The sequence below is a fragment of the Ictidomys tridecemlineatus genome, chromosome 1 (assembly GCF_052094955.1).
Source record: "Ictidomys tridecemlineatus isolate mIctTri1 chromosome 1, mIctTri1.hap1, whole genome shotgun sequence".
Classification (NCBI taxonomy): Eukaryota; Metazoa; Chordata; class Mammalia; order Rodentia; family Sciuridae; genus Ictidomys; species Ictidomys tridecemlineatus.
In genome coordinates, this window is record NC_135477.1 from 27,270,234 (window position 1) to 27,284,578 (window position 14,345).

General features: G+C 40.6%; 1 protein-coding gene across 3 annotated transcripts in view; it reads right to left on the reverse strand.

Annotated features, from left to right (window-relative positions):
- Positions 1–14,345, reverse strand: part of Abcc2 (ATP binding cassette subfamily C member 2) — a 52,583-nt gene that overhangs the window by 22,574 nt on the left and 15,664 nt on the right. For 2 of the 3 annotated variants that reach the window (XM_078028008.1, XM_005335231.5), the window contains exons 10-18: positions 13,172–13,426; positions 12,033–12,098; positions 10,073–10,210; positions 9,391–9,537; positions 7,791–7,875; positions 7,080–7,146; positions 4,953–5,079; positions 2,743–2,919; positions 1,648–1,815 (exon numbers count right to left, since the gene is read on the reverse strand). In XM_078028008.1, coding sequence (XP_077884134.1) covers positions 1,648–1,815; positions 2,743–2,919; positions 4,953–5,079; positions 7,080–7,146; positions 7,791–7,875; positions 9,391–9,537; positions 10,073–10,210; positions 12,033–12,098; positions 13,172–13,426 — 1,230 coding nt within the window. The remainder of the gene's footprint in view (positions 1–1,647; positions 1,816–2,742; positions 2,920–4,952; positions 5,080–7,079; positions 7,147–7,790; positions 7,876–9,390; positions 9,538–10,072; positions 10,211–12,032; positions 12,099–13,171; positions 13,427–14,345) is intronic. The other variant, XM_040273099.2, reaches the window with a different exon arrangement.

Here is a 14,345-nt window from a genome sequence, read left to right on the forward strand (position 1 = left end):
TCATCAACTCTGCCGTCCTGTGACTAGTAGCATTCAAGAAATCTTGTAGGGAACAGGCCAGATAGAGTTAGAATCTCCTTGCCCAACACCAGTGGAAAAGCTCTCATCAGCAGAGGGGCTGTGTCAGCTCTCCCCCAATTCAGCCCACTGTGTTAGGATACACATGCCAATTTTCCCATCGTAAGGAATGTCTGGTCTCCTCCCACAACCGGTTCTACTGGCTTTCACCAGCCACTTCATCTGTATTATATGACAAGGACATTGCAAGAATCAAAAGAGACCATGCAGTTAAAAGGCTCAGCACAGGCCAGGGACATAGGGAATACTCAATAAGCATTAGGTCTTATTTCTGGGTTCAGGTTTAGCCATCCTTTCCAGGAATATCTTCTCATATCCAGCAAAAGTTCCAGGGAAAACGCCTTCTTAGAGCATAGCTCTAATACCTGCAGGATGACCTGTGTCCCACCACTGGCAAGTGAACTGTTGAGTTCTCTGGGGTTTTTCCTGACACTGACCAGTTCTCTGACACCAGGTGAGTGTCCAACAATTCAAAATTAAATTTTGACACTAACTATCTGGAGTTTGCACAGAACCCCAGTTTAAAGGTTCAGTCCCACAAAATTGCATTCCCCTTCAGATGTTGGTACCAAGTCTCATAATTCTGACCAAATGCCTATAAGTTGGAGGTTCCCACAACTCCCTTTTGTTATTCCATAATTTTCTAGAAAGGCTCACAGATCTCAGGAAAAAACTTCCTAAACATTTGTCAGCTTGTAAAGGATACAACTCAGGAACAGTCAATGGAAAAGATACACAGGTTAAAAAAAAAAAAAAAGGAGGTGTAGGGGGTGCTGGGGCTGTAGCTCAGGGGTAGAGCGCCTGCCTCACATGTGTGAGGCACTGGGTTCCATCCTCAGCACCACATAAAAATAAATAAATAAAGATATTGTGTCCATCTACAACTAAAAGAACAAAAGTTACACAGGGAAAGCTATGGAGGAGGGATGTGGGGCTTTCCACACCACCCTCCAATACCTTGATATGGTCACCAATTTGGAAGTTATCCCAATCTCATTGTTCATGGATTGTTATTACCCAATCTCCATGTTCCACCCCCACCCCACCTGGAGGGCAGTGGGTAGAGCTGAAAGTTCCAACCTAATCACGTGTTCATGCTGGTAACCAAACTTGAGGCTTTGGAGGGGCTCTACCCTAAGTTATCTCATGAGTATAAACTCAGGTGTGATCAAAGGGGCTCATTATGAATAACAAAAGACCCTCCTAGCACTCTTAAAATTCCAAGGGTTTTAGGAGTTCTGTGCTAGAAACTAGGAACAAAGACCAAATACATTTCCTATTATAACCACAGGTCCATAGTACTTTTTACTATAGCCAATCATCCTAAGATGCTCAGTGTCAGAGCCACAGAATAAGGTTTAAATTAGCCAGTTCCAGCATAAGCCATGACCTCACCATGGAAGCCTTCCTGAGGTAGTCCATAAGGAGACCAGTCTTTCGCTCTTTCCTCAGGAACCCAGGGAGCAAGTGAATAAGAAAATCTGCTTCCGGACAATCACTGTCCAGGGAGATGTGTGTGATTCCCAACCCCTTGCTCTTAGATCTTTATCACTTTGAATAATCTCTCACCTTGCCATTCAACAGGCCATTGGGGCCCAAGACCTTTTCGAAAATGTGTTTGCCTACATGCGCATCCACAGCTGACAGGGGGTCATCTAGAATATAGATGTCTGTATTTTGGTAAGTAGCTCTGGCCAGGCTAACTCTCTGCTTCTGACCGCCACTGAGATTTATACCCTGAAGAAAAGAAAAAGAAGAAAGTTTTAAAATAATAATTTCTGAAGAAAAAAACAATTTCTATTAAGTATTATTCCCAGTCCCAACTTCACAGAGTCTAATAAGGAGGGGTAAAAGGAAGAAATCTGCCTCAAGAAAATATTATGAGCATAAAAATCATATTATGCTTCTTTATACAAATAAATAACTTGGATGCAAATAACTTTCAGTCCAATAGTTAAAGGCATGCACAATTTATATTTTCTATCAGATAATTTACTTATTTAACATTTTGTTGCTTTCCTAACCCCATGAGAATCTAGAGCTACACCAGGGCAGATGTTTTCTCTATTTTGTTCCTGGATATAATCCCAGCACTTATAATAGTGCCTTTCACATAGTTGCTTAATAAATATATGCTGAATTAATAAGCAAAATCACTCAAGAGCTGTTACTAGTCTTCTAGCACCTCAAGATCCTTGCCCTCCCACCCCACCCCACCCCACCAAAGATTCACTTTCAGTAATAAAAGAATGGATGAAAACATTCTAAATATATAGAATAAAAAATTATAAATAAATTAATGTTATGCTTGTATAGTTACTTGAAAATATAATTTTTTATTTAAAATCTATTTTTATAAAAAGTCATTTAATAGCATGAGGCATTTAATAATACAGGTAAATCTAGGGCCAGTCATTGTTAACTTAGCCTCTCAGTCCTTTGCCTCATCACCTTTTATTTAGATTATGTAATTCCAATATTTGCTTCTAAGTACAAAGTTTAAAAATTCTGACTTATTACACAAAATTTTGTGGCTAGATAATACAAACACATTTTCTGGTGTTTGTTCCAAACACGACTAGCAATATTGATCAACTATGTTACTCTATGTACTTTGCCATCATCCTCTTTTTTTTTTCTTTAATATCTTGTTGTCCCAAGTACCTTCTCTCCGATCTCAGCTAGGTCTCCTCCAGGCAATATTTCCAAGTCTGGGAGGAGAGCACAGGCCTCCAGAACTTGCTTGTACCTCTTTTCATTGAACTCTGACCCAAAAAGGATGTTGTCCTTTATGGTGCCATTCTGAATCCAGGACTGCTGAGGGACATAGGCTGTGGTGCCCTAGACAGGAAAGGATCAGACCATGTGAAAGTTGTACCTCCAGAAATGCAGAGTTGAAGGATGAGATGGGCAGAAGTGGGAGGAACAAATAGAAGTTAGACTTGAAGAACTATGTGTCAGGCTGCTTAAGCATCTGATATTTATGAATGTGCTTATATTTATTGAACTGACCAGGGAGAAAGATTCAATTCATCATTAAGCCTCCTCTTTTTAGACTATCATTTTTCTTGTCACAAACCTGAAAATCAGAAGATGAATGCACATACTGCTTCCAGAATAGTGTTTTAGTTCAACTCAATGAGTATATTGGACCTACTTTCAGGGATTGCCATAGATGACATCTTAGGATGCAAAAACTAAGAGGTTAGAATTAAGACACCAGGGGGTACACAGAGCAGATATAATCTGAAGAGAGATAAAGACCAACAGATGCCTGTGTTAAAAAACAACATCAACAACAACAAAAACAAAAACAACTCAGTCCCCCAAAACCAAAGGCCATATGTTCTCTCTGATGTGTAGATGCTAACCTACAACAAAGGAAGAATAGAAGTCCACTGGATTAGGCAAAGGGGAATGAAGGGAAGGGAGGGCAGGGAGAATAGGAAAAACAGTAGAATTAATCGAACATAACTTTCCTATACTTGTATATGAAAACCAACCAGAATAACTCCACATCATGTACAACCACAAGAATGGGATCCTAATTAGAGTAAGTTATACTCCATGTATGTACCATATGCCAAAATACACTCTACTGTCATGTGTATTTATAAAGAACAAATAAATTTTTAAAACACTCAGTTATGAGTTAGCAATAAAAAGTTTCCAAAAGGAATTGGGAAACAAAGTTAAATCTGTACAGTCATCTCTGTTGTAGTGCATTATTTTTAATGCAACTTAGCTCATTAGAGATTGGTAAATCAGGAAAGCACATCAGTATACTATGGAAGAAGAGATGTTTCTTAAAAACTTCCAAGTGGATCAACATAAAGCAACCCAGGACAAGCTTTCTCATAAGTGAAAAGAAAGCTTTATGTCTGGGGATGTAGCTCAGTGGTTGAGTGCTTGCCTAGCACACACAAAGCCCATCCCCAGCATCATACAAAAGTTAATTAATTAATTAATTAAAAAAGCAAGATTTAGGCTGGGCACAGTGGTACATGCCTGTAATCCCAGCAGCTCGGGAAGTTGAGGCAGGAGGATCATGAGTTCAAAGCAACCTCAGCAAAAGCAAGGTGCTAAGCAACTCAGTGAGACCCTGTCTCTAAATAAAATACAAAATAGGGCTGGGGATGTGGCTCAGTGGTCAAGTGCCCCTGAGTTTAATCCCCAGTAACCACTCCCCCCCCCCAAAAAAGATTAAGATTTGGCAATATACAAAAATCTTAAAGGGAAAACTCCTGAAAATCTGTAGACTTGACTCTTTGGTGCAAGTATTGACTGGTTTAATAATTCAAAATTACCTCTAATTTCCTCCAAATTTAGCTCTCTGAGGAAGTTCAGAGTACCAATGGAAATGCCATGAAGACATTTTCTTTTGTTAAAAAAGTCATGAGTATGAAGGAGTCAACACCCTATGACAGGTTTGTGAAATAGGAGCAAGTGTTCTCAAAGACCTAGTTCTCAAAGAAGGAGGTGAAATGCCCAAGATTAATTGTGACTTTGGGTTGATGTTGAGTGCCATGCCAGTACTGATTTTATAGACCACTGTTTTTTTGTTCTTGCTACTGCTTCTGTTGGTACTGTGGTAGAAATCCCCACCCTCTGAAGAAAGACTTCTCTAATGAATAGTTTTCACACTTTACTACACATATGAGAATCACATGGGAAGCTCATTAAAAATGCAGATTCTTAGAACCTATTCCCAGAATCTGATTATATAGGTTTGGAATGGGGTAGAGAGTCTATTCACAAATCTACCAGATGTCTCGAAGGCCTCAACTACTAGTATATTCTCCCCTGTGAGGAAACAGCCCTAAATGGCCCATATTTGAAGGTCAGATGTCTTCTCCATTGGCATTCCCTCTCACCTTGATGGTGATGTGCCCATGGACATTCTCCATTTCTCCCAGCATGGCTGACATCAAGGAAGATTTCCCAGAGCCTACAGTGCCCACCACAGCCACCAACTGGCCTTCCATAATGTCCAGGTTCACACTGAAAGAAGCAAAATTATTTTGAAGACAATGAGGGCTTCGTAATCAAGAGTAGTTCAAGCCCTGACTCTGCATGAAGTCTGGTATTACGAGATTTCCCTCTCAAGATTGGAAAATTAACCTTGGACATATAAGAACTCAGTTCTTTAATGAAAAAAAAATTTTTTTTTTTTTTGCTACCAGGAATTGAACTCAGGAGTACTCAACCACTGAGCCATATCCCCAGCCCTATTTTGTATTTTATTTAGAGTTGGTGAGGCTGGCTTTGAACTCACGATTCTCCTGTCTCAACCTCCCAAGCTGCTGAGATTACAGGTGTGAGCCACTGTACCTGGCTTTTAATGAAAAAAAATTTTTTAATATATATTTTTTAAATGTTGATGATCCTTTTTCTTATTCATTTATTTGTATGTGTTGCTAAGAATCGAACCCAGTGCCTCACACATGCTAGGAAAGCGGTCTACCACTGAGCCACAAGCCCAGCCCATAATGAAAATTTTTTAAAGTTCTAAAAGGCTAAAAAATGAGCTCTAATTTATCCAACTCCTTTATAAACTGTGCTAAATGTGTGTTTCCAATGGAAAAATTCTCCAAGGACCAACATGGTACCATTGAATAAGATCCTGATGGGAGTCTAGAGACCTGGCCTGGTTCAGGTCCCGATTCTGCCACTGCTGGGTTAAATGATTTTGGAAGGTCACTCGTTCTGGACTAAGGACCTCTGTTTCTAAGCTAACAGAGTTAGACTAAATCAATGTTTTCCAAATTAGGTTATTCAATGACAAACTAAATGTTACTTATTTTTACTCAATCTTTCGTGTATTCAATGAATAGCACTAGCTGAAAGCAGATTCCTTGGTTCCTCTGGGAAGATCTGACTTCTCTGGCTGAGATGGAGCCTTCACTGGGCTATAATCCTAAAAACCTGGTTTGCCAGCCTTATGATTTGAGTCCCTAGAACATTTGGAACATTGAAATCTTGCTCATAATCTTTCTGAACCTGCCCATTGAATTGAACTTTTTCAGACTTATAGCAGCTAAGTGGGAACTGTGCCTCCTTTCCCCTCTACAAAGGGAAGCTTTTGGGTTGGGAGGGTTCAGAGCAGGGGCTCCTTCCCTGACTCATCCTGTGTCTAGCTCATGAGTCCATGTTCAGGACTATAGAGATAGGAGAGAAGGACAGGAAGTCATGAGAAGAGAGATGATACAGCATGCTTAGCTGTGGAGAAAGACAGGGCCTGCTCTGTTGGCAATGTGCTCATTGGACTAGTTGGTGTGCCTAAGAGATACTCTTTGTGTAGTAGTGTGGCAAGAGGCTTAGGGTAAGCCCACCTACATGACAGAAGAGGTGGCTTCTATGGGGTACAGTGTAGGAACGGGTTATTTTGATGTGAAATTCTAGATGAAGAATTTCATAGAGATAGCTCCCATTGTGTGGTCTGTGGGGAAAAGTCAGATACTAATGTTCCTGACTATTATTCTTTTTTTAAAAAATGTAAATAATATTATTGTATTTTCATACCTTTATTTTATTTATTTTTATGTGGTGCTGAGGATTGAACCCAGTACCTCATACATGCTAGGCAAGTGCTCAACCACTGAGCTGCAATCACTAGAAGCCCCCAGATTATTATTCTTAAATGAATGAATAAACTTAACATTCAGGTTCTTGGTGTGCCTCTACCATACCCAGAGACCTAGGCCACTTGTCAACCCTGCTGTCTCCATCTGTTATCTGGGAAACAAACATTGTCATGGGTTTTCAGCTGGATAGTCAGACCATCCTACAATAGGAAAGCTGGATGGCAAATAAAATCACAGGAAAAAGGTTCAGGATCTTTGCTCTCAGCTTATCCCTCAGAGGCTTAGTCTGCACTAGTATCTAACTGAACACATACACATAGTTTGCTTCCCCATGTATTCTATTACAGGGAATTTTCAGAAAGCAGAACAGTCAAGAAGATTCTTAAGGAATAACATGATAGTAAGGAGGCAACTCACTCTTGGATTGTGGTTTCTGTATCCGGATCCCATGTAAAGGAGGCCTCCGAAAATTGCACAGCTTTGTCTGTTGAAGAAAAGGCCCCATCTTTTGGTTACCTGTAAGCCCCCATATATCTGCCTTCCCTTCCCCAGCCCTCGTGACTCTCCTTCCTCTATTAATTCCTAAGGTCACCTCTGTTAGAAGGCTCCTAGGATGAGAATAGAAGGGGCCTGCATATTTGAAGTCCTTTTTGATTTAGAAGTCCTCAACTTGGTAGCCCAGATTCCTGACCTATAGACGCCCTGAGGACATCTCTAAGCTCTCTGATGCCTAGTCCCCTTGTATGAGTTCACCTCCTTATACAAACCCTCCCCACCCTGGATTCCAGACCCACTACCCTCTCTGTTCAGAAACTGTCTTCCTTCACTCCAGGCTACCTTCCCAGCCCCACACATGTGGCTCCATCCTGACCTCTGCTTCCTGGATCCTTTGCAGGATTCTCTGGTTTTTCTCAGAACATCTGGCCCAGCTTTTCTTAGCAATATAGCTAGGCAATCCACTCTGGGTGAAAACATAATTTAAGCTAACACATGCTTATTATACAAGCATAAGATCAAGACTAACCCTCCTTTAATTAGTTTGTTGCCATCCCCTCCCAAGCCCCGAATGTCAAAATTCTGGCACCAGCACTACAAATAATTTGGGGAAACAACTTCCAAATTGTTTACCAAAATTGCGGACATGTCGAATGGCAGATGTGTCCAAGTCATCCCCTCCCAAGTACTTCTCTAGCCGCCTTACAGAAACGGTGGCCTGGAAAGGACACAAAGGATCTCAAAAATATTTCAATAACTAACAAACAGGGAAAGGAACTTGTCATTACCCCCGGATTTGCCATTTTCCACATCTAGAACCTCCTGACCTTCACCACAGACTTAGTCACACTTCAGCCCTGGAAGCCATCCCCGGATAAAATCAAATTAAGACAGTATTTCAGCCCTTCAGGAAACACAAGGAGTTCAGCTCCACTGCTATCTCTGTCCAGTCTCTGGCCCTGTTTCCAGAAACTGTCCCATGCCTTCTTCTAAGACAAAGCCTTAATTTCTACCTACTTCTGGTGACTGGGTCTCTGTCTTGCCCTTACTTAATTGAGTCTATTCTTTGATGATACCTCCAGCATCTTAACTGAGCTACCACTGGGATCCTCTATAAAGGAATTGACCAAAGCTTAAATTGAAGTTGACTTAAGTGTTGGCAGAACACCCAGTGGTTCCTGGAATGTGAAAGCTGAGGAGGTTTTCAAGAATTTTCTACAAGGACGTTTTTCATCATCCTTCCTATCTTCCAATGAGGTTGTCAGAAGATGGTCCTCATGGCCACCTGACTTGTTGAAGTAATTATTAGGCTTTCTGCCTGTACCTTCCTTAGGGACCAACTGTAGGCTATAAAAAGTGCTTGTTTCAGCTCCTCAGAAACAAGAGTGTCCCACAGTCCATGCTGTATTATCATTCAAACCCTTTTGCTTTAGTGTTATACTGTGGGACAAGGAATGCAGGGAGCTGACACTCTTGTTGATCTTGCTTTTGCTATCTATGGAATAAACTATATCTGAAAAGAGCATATTGTTTCTTTATTGGCCAAATTGGGCAGCCTTTCTTCATTCTCTCCAGGACAAGGAGGCCTTCTCCTAAACCCCAGTCCTTCTGATGACCAGAGCTGTCTGAAGCAGGTCACCACACTGCTCCTATTCCCCATCATTCTGCCCCCCTTATCAGTCTGCCACCTGCCTTGTGAACCAACTCTGAGGTCTGATCCTTGGCCCATCTCAGAGCTCAGTTTTCAGAATGCAGATACTTCCTCTAGCCCATCCAAGGCCTCCTAAACTTAAAACTCATCTTCTGACAGCAGAAGGCTCCAAATTTACCACTATATGGGTTTATGCAAAGAAAGGGTCTTTCTCTCCCTTTGTGCCATATTTGTCTAATGTATCAGCACCTCAAAAATCTTAGAAAAATCCATAGAAAATAGGATGGGAAAAGGGCTTTGAAATATTCCCAACAATAGGGCTCATCATAATAGACTTCACAAAATTCACAAGATTCCCTGTGAGGTAGATAATACTGGTATGATAATCCTAATTTTAGAGTGAGATATATTGAGGCTCAAGAGAATTTGTGATTTAAGTAAGATCAAACCATTGGCCTCCAGAGATCAAACAGATCTAACTGAAAGTTCACCAGCAGAAGCTAGAAATGGGACATAATAGTTATTCTGGCCTCTAGGGCTTTTACCCAGAGATAAGCAGGTAGCAGTGGAGTTCCTATGTACCTGGAGCACAGAGGAGATCACCATGGGAAGCATGCCCAGGGGAAAGCGCAGGATATTGAAGAGGGTGATAGAGGTGAAGGCCTTTTCTGCATCCAAAATATTGTTACTATCCACCAGAACATAAACAGCAAACGTGATCACAGACACCTGGGAAGAGCAAGGTCATAAATGATCTGTTCCGAAAAGGATCCAACCAGCTCTGGGCTAAGCTTCAGAAACATAGTATATAAGCATTGGGAGAACCTTAAGGATTATCTCAGCTTCCTGTTGCTGATGAGAAAACAGCCAAAGAGAGGAAAATATATCTTGCCCAAGTTTACAAAGCCAATTAACAGATTGCTAGGACCAGATTGGGTCTTCTTATGTCAATATTCCTCTCACCATAAACACAGATGGCCTCTCCCAAGAAGACAAGGAACCATCCTATACACATCCATTCATGCTAAACATCCTGAAAGCTTTCTCTTGGTTACCAAAACAGCAAACAGCACACAAGGGTAGAACTAGAATTGGGACATAATGTAGGGATGATGATATGGAGGTTTGATGAGTGGGGATAAATTCCCTGGATTTCTGGATCAGGCCTACAGACACTGGGAATTTCTCAAGAATAGACATTCTACTTCAGGAAGCTGACCCAAATCTAAAACCTACCTAGTCCACTGACTCCTCTGCTACTCACCAGGACAGGCGTTACTTGTAAGATAAGTATCATCAGAGACTGCAGCTGACCAAAGAATAGCAGGTTCTTGAGCTCTTTCTTCCGAAGGTTGTGGACTTGGTCTTTGAATGAAGGTTCCCAGGCAAAATATTTCAGGATCTAATAGGTTAGAAAAAAGCACATTCCACACTGTTGTCCTGAAAGGGCAGCAGGTATGTCTGATCTACCACATTTAAGGATATGCTCCCTTATTTGGAATTTGGAAATCCAGATTATAAAGAATGATTACAGAGAGATAGCTTGTATTTGTTGACAACTTGCTGCCTACAAATAATTTTGCATCTATTATCTCATTGAGTCTTTATAGCAACCTGTCCCAGTTTGTCAGGGACTAAGGAGTTGCCAAGACATGGGTCCATTTGTGCTAGAACCTAGAAAGTTCTGGGAAAACCATGGTGAGTCAGTCAGTCTGCTTTTGTAGAAAATACAAGGAAAAAGACTGAAAGAAGTGAAGTAACTTGCCCAAGGCCACCAAGCTAGCAAGTAGTTGAGCTGAGATTCAAAACCAAGTCTTTTAATTTTGTTCCATTAGTAAAAAGACAGATCAGAGCTCTGAATGGAAAAATATCAGGGAGTTTGAAAAAAAAAGCCTCTTTTTCATTTTTTAAAAATTTGGGGTAATATTAAAATCCATGATTCAAAACACTTAAAAAAAAAACAACTTACTGGCCACCTTTAAAGAACAAAATACATTATTTTGAAAGCTGGGAAATAAGAATTCATCTTGCCTATCCTGTACAAACTTTATTTTAAGGAACCAGCTAGTTGATAAAAGACAATTCTTTATAGAAATTCAAATAATCAATTCACAAAGGAATAACAAAATTAAAATATCACTCACAAAATTTTCACCATTTTGCAACTCCTAATGAAAAAATAGGTCAAGAAACCATTATAAAATTTGTACGACCATATTTGTTTTTCACCTGGTTGCATATTAGAATTCTCCAGGAAGCTTTTCAAAAATGCAGGTGCTTAGGCCTCAACCTCAGAGAGTTCAATTTAAGTGAACTGAAGTGAGTCTCAAACTTCACAGGTGATACTAATGTGCTACCAGGGTCTCAAAGTGCTATCCCAGGTGAAAGAATAAACCATGCTGATAATGCCTGAGCTTGATGAGTGGCCACCCTTACTGCTCTTTTGAAGCACACAGAAACACTTGCAAGTAACCTTTCACCCAAAGAAAATCAAATCCAAATCTAAGTAAGCCTCTAGATGTGACTACCAATTTATAAGAAATACAGGAAACAAGGCAACTTAGTTCCTTCAAGATGACAGAGGAGTGTTGCAAGGTCACTACCAACAAAATGCCATAGGTGGACATTTTTTAGATCTTTATTCAAATTAACAAACAGTTAAAAAAAAGAAGATGAGTATGAGGCAATTGGGAAATTGGCATAGAAGAATGATTGCTATTTTTATTTCTTAGGTGTAATATGGTATTATGGTTCTGTTAAAAAAAACAATAAGGATGTCCTTTAGTAACACACAAAAAGTACTTACCAATGAAATGGCAAGACACCTGAGGTTTGCTTTAAAATAATCTCTCAGGTGTGACGGGCGAGGGGTGGACATACAGATGAAACTAGTTAGATCAGCCTGACAATGGCTGGGGCTAAGTCCATTCAGCTTCATTATATCATTCTATTTTTGTGTATGCTTAAAATTTTTTGCAGTAAAATGTAAAAACAAACCAAAATAAATATAAATAAAAAATATATATCAAGGTTTAAAAGAGGGCCTGGAAGGGATGATAGGAGATGAAAGAGAACACTTAGGGGTAGACAAATCAGGAATCATGAGACATACAGTAAAGGCCACGGAGCAGGAACCCACAATCTCTACTAGAGTTTATTAAGGGCCAAGAAATTCACTGCTTCTGCCATTGCAACCAGAGGGCTACCAACATCAGGCTTCTTACCTTGATTCCACTGAGAATCTCATTCATGATTTTCAAACGTCTGTCTTTATTTTTCATATTTTGGAACTGCCAGGAAAAGGCAAAATAAACAAAATATGCTTCCATGAGTAAGGGCCCAGGTTTGCAGCAGGCACTAGTCCTCAGTAATACTCAAGACTGTCATTTGGAGCTTGAGGTGCCCGGTGATGGCATTCATCTCTCTCCACTCTCCCCTCTGCCCACTCTAGTCCATCTGTCCCTACTTTCCTTCTGATCCTGAAACATTCCCATCTTGTTTCTGCCTCATCATCTCCATCTGACTGTTGTCTTATTAGGTCATTCCTCCCTTCCCCTGACCGAGGCTTGCCTCTCATGGTCAGACCTGTGACTGGTTTAAACGTCCCTTTCTCACAGAGGACTGGCTCTCTTGACCTCCTAATTGAAAACAACTACCGGCTCACTCCCTATATTTCACCCTTAGTTCTCTGTATAGTACTTATCATGATCTGGTATTTTTCTTCTTCTTGTACTGTCTGTCTCCCCACCCCCAAGCAGAATATAAGATTCAAAAGAACAGAAACCTTGTCTTATTTGCTGCCGTGTTCTCAGAAAAGTAAGATGTGCCACAAATATTTTTAAAGCTATTATTTGTAATGAAATAAATGCAAAACATGTGAAGGAATAAGTCATGAACACCATCAGGTCAACCCACCAAGCCTGTGATTCCTGGAAGAACTAAGGACTGTCCATGTGGAGCCCTCTCCCACCTGCCTGGTTGAAGCAGGGTCATTGCCAGGACTTAAGAGTTGGGATCGCTCATGTGACTGCTCTGAGTGGTTGGTTTTATCACTAGGATAGATAAACAGAGTCAAAAATCCCTGTTCTGAGGATAGCCCAGCAGAGCAGGTAAAAGAGTTATGTGCCAGTTCTCCAGGGCACCTTTCCCTCTTCAGTCAAGCTCTTCCCTCTAATATGAATGAAAACCAAATAAACCCTAAGAGTGGTCAGAAGATGAAAAGAGAAAACAGAGAAAGCTAAGTATATTTGGGATGATGGAAAGTCTTGAACTAGCTTTGCTTTGTCCTAACTCCTTAAAGAATTAGAGCAACTAAAAATGTTTACACTTAAAGAAAGCATCACCCGGATGACTGTTTCTTTACCTGAATACTCCTATTCTTGGTGGCCAAAAATCCATTAAGTGGGATGAGGAGAACCATCACCCCAACACCTGCTAAGACTGAGGGTCCCAATTCACTCCATAAGAAGAAGATGGATAAGACAATCTGTAGAACAGTTGACCACAGCAAGTGCAGGTAGTTGAACACATCCATGAGCTTCTGGGCATCCACAGACATCAGGTTCACTGTTTCACCAATGGGGTACTTCTTTCTGGCCAAGTTGGATAAGGTCAGTGCCTAAAGATAAATTTAGGTCAAAATTGGGATCCATGAGCAAGGCCCAGAATATTGGGGAGGAGAAGTAGAAACACAGGAAATGAGAACACAATGGAAGGATGTGGACACAACTTCTTCAAGGGACAGTGACTCCTTGCCTCCAAATCTTACACATGCTATTCTCTCATTCTTGACTATACTTGCCTCTTATTTCCACCTTTCCCCAACCCCACTTATCCACACACTTCTTAGACCAGAACATTCCCATTAATCCTTTGGAGTCAATTTAGATACAACTTCTGAGAAGACCCCCCTGACTCCAAAATTTAGGATAGATACCTCTTCTGTGTACTCCTAAGAATTCTGTGCTTACCTTTTTCATTACCTTCATTACAATGAACTGTAATCAATTTGTTTTTCTATTTCTGTACTAGAGGTAAACCCTGTGAGGACAAGGACTACATCTGTCCATTTCACTACTATATTATGTGCACTCAGTAGGGAATCAAATACTAAAGAATGGGAGAAAAGAAAGGATGGGATGGAGGGAGGAAATCAGCATGTATTGATTCTAGCCTTGGAGACTTTTGAAGTAGCAAAGTTATTTGCAGCTATACTCTCATATTGAGGTTTGCAAGCATTCCCGAGAAGGACAGAGATTTTAGAATGGAGAGGAAAGCTGCAGAGTTTACATATCTGAAGTAAAATGACTTGACAATTGTTAGGAATTTATAGGTAATACTCAGAGGCCTGAATCTTATAATGTGGGCTTCCTGCTCTCATGTTAGAGAATTCATAAGGCTAATACCCACACGTCTGTCACAACGATGCTTTACACAAATACACCAGAGCACTGAAACTAGCTTATACTATGTTCACAAAGGCACCATCTGGTGTGGCCTGCATCTTCTCATTAGAGTGAACCACCTTCTAATTCTCA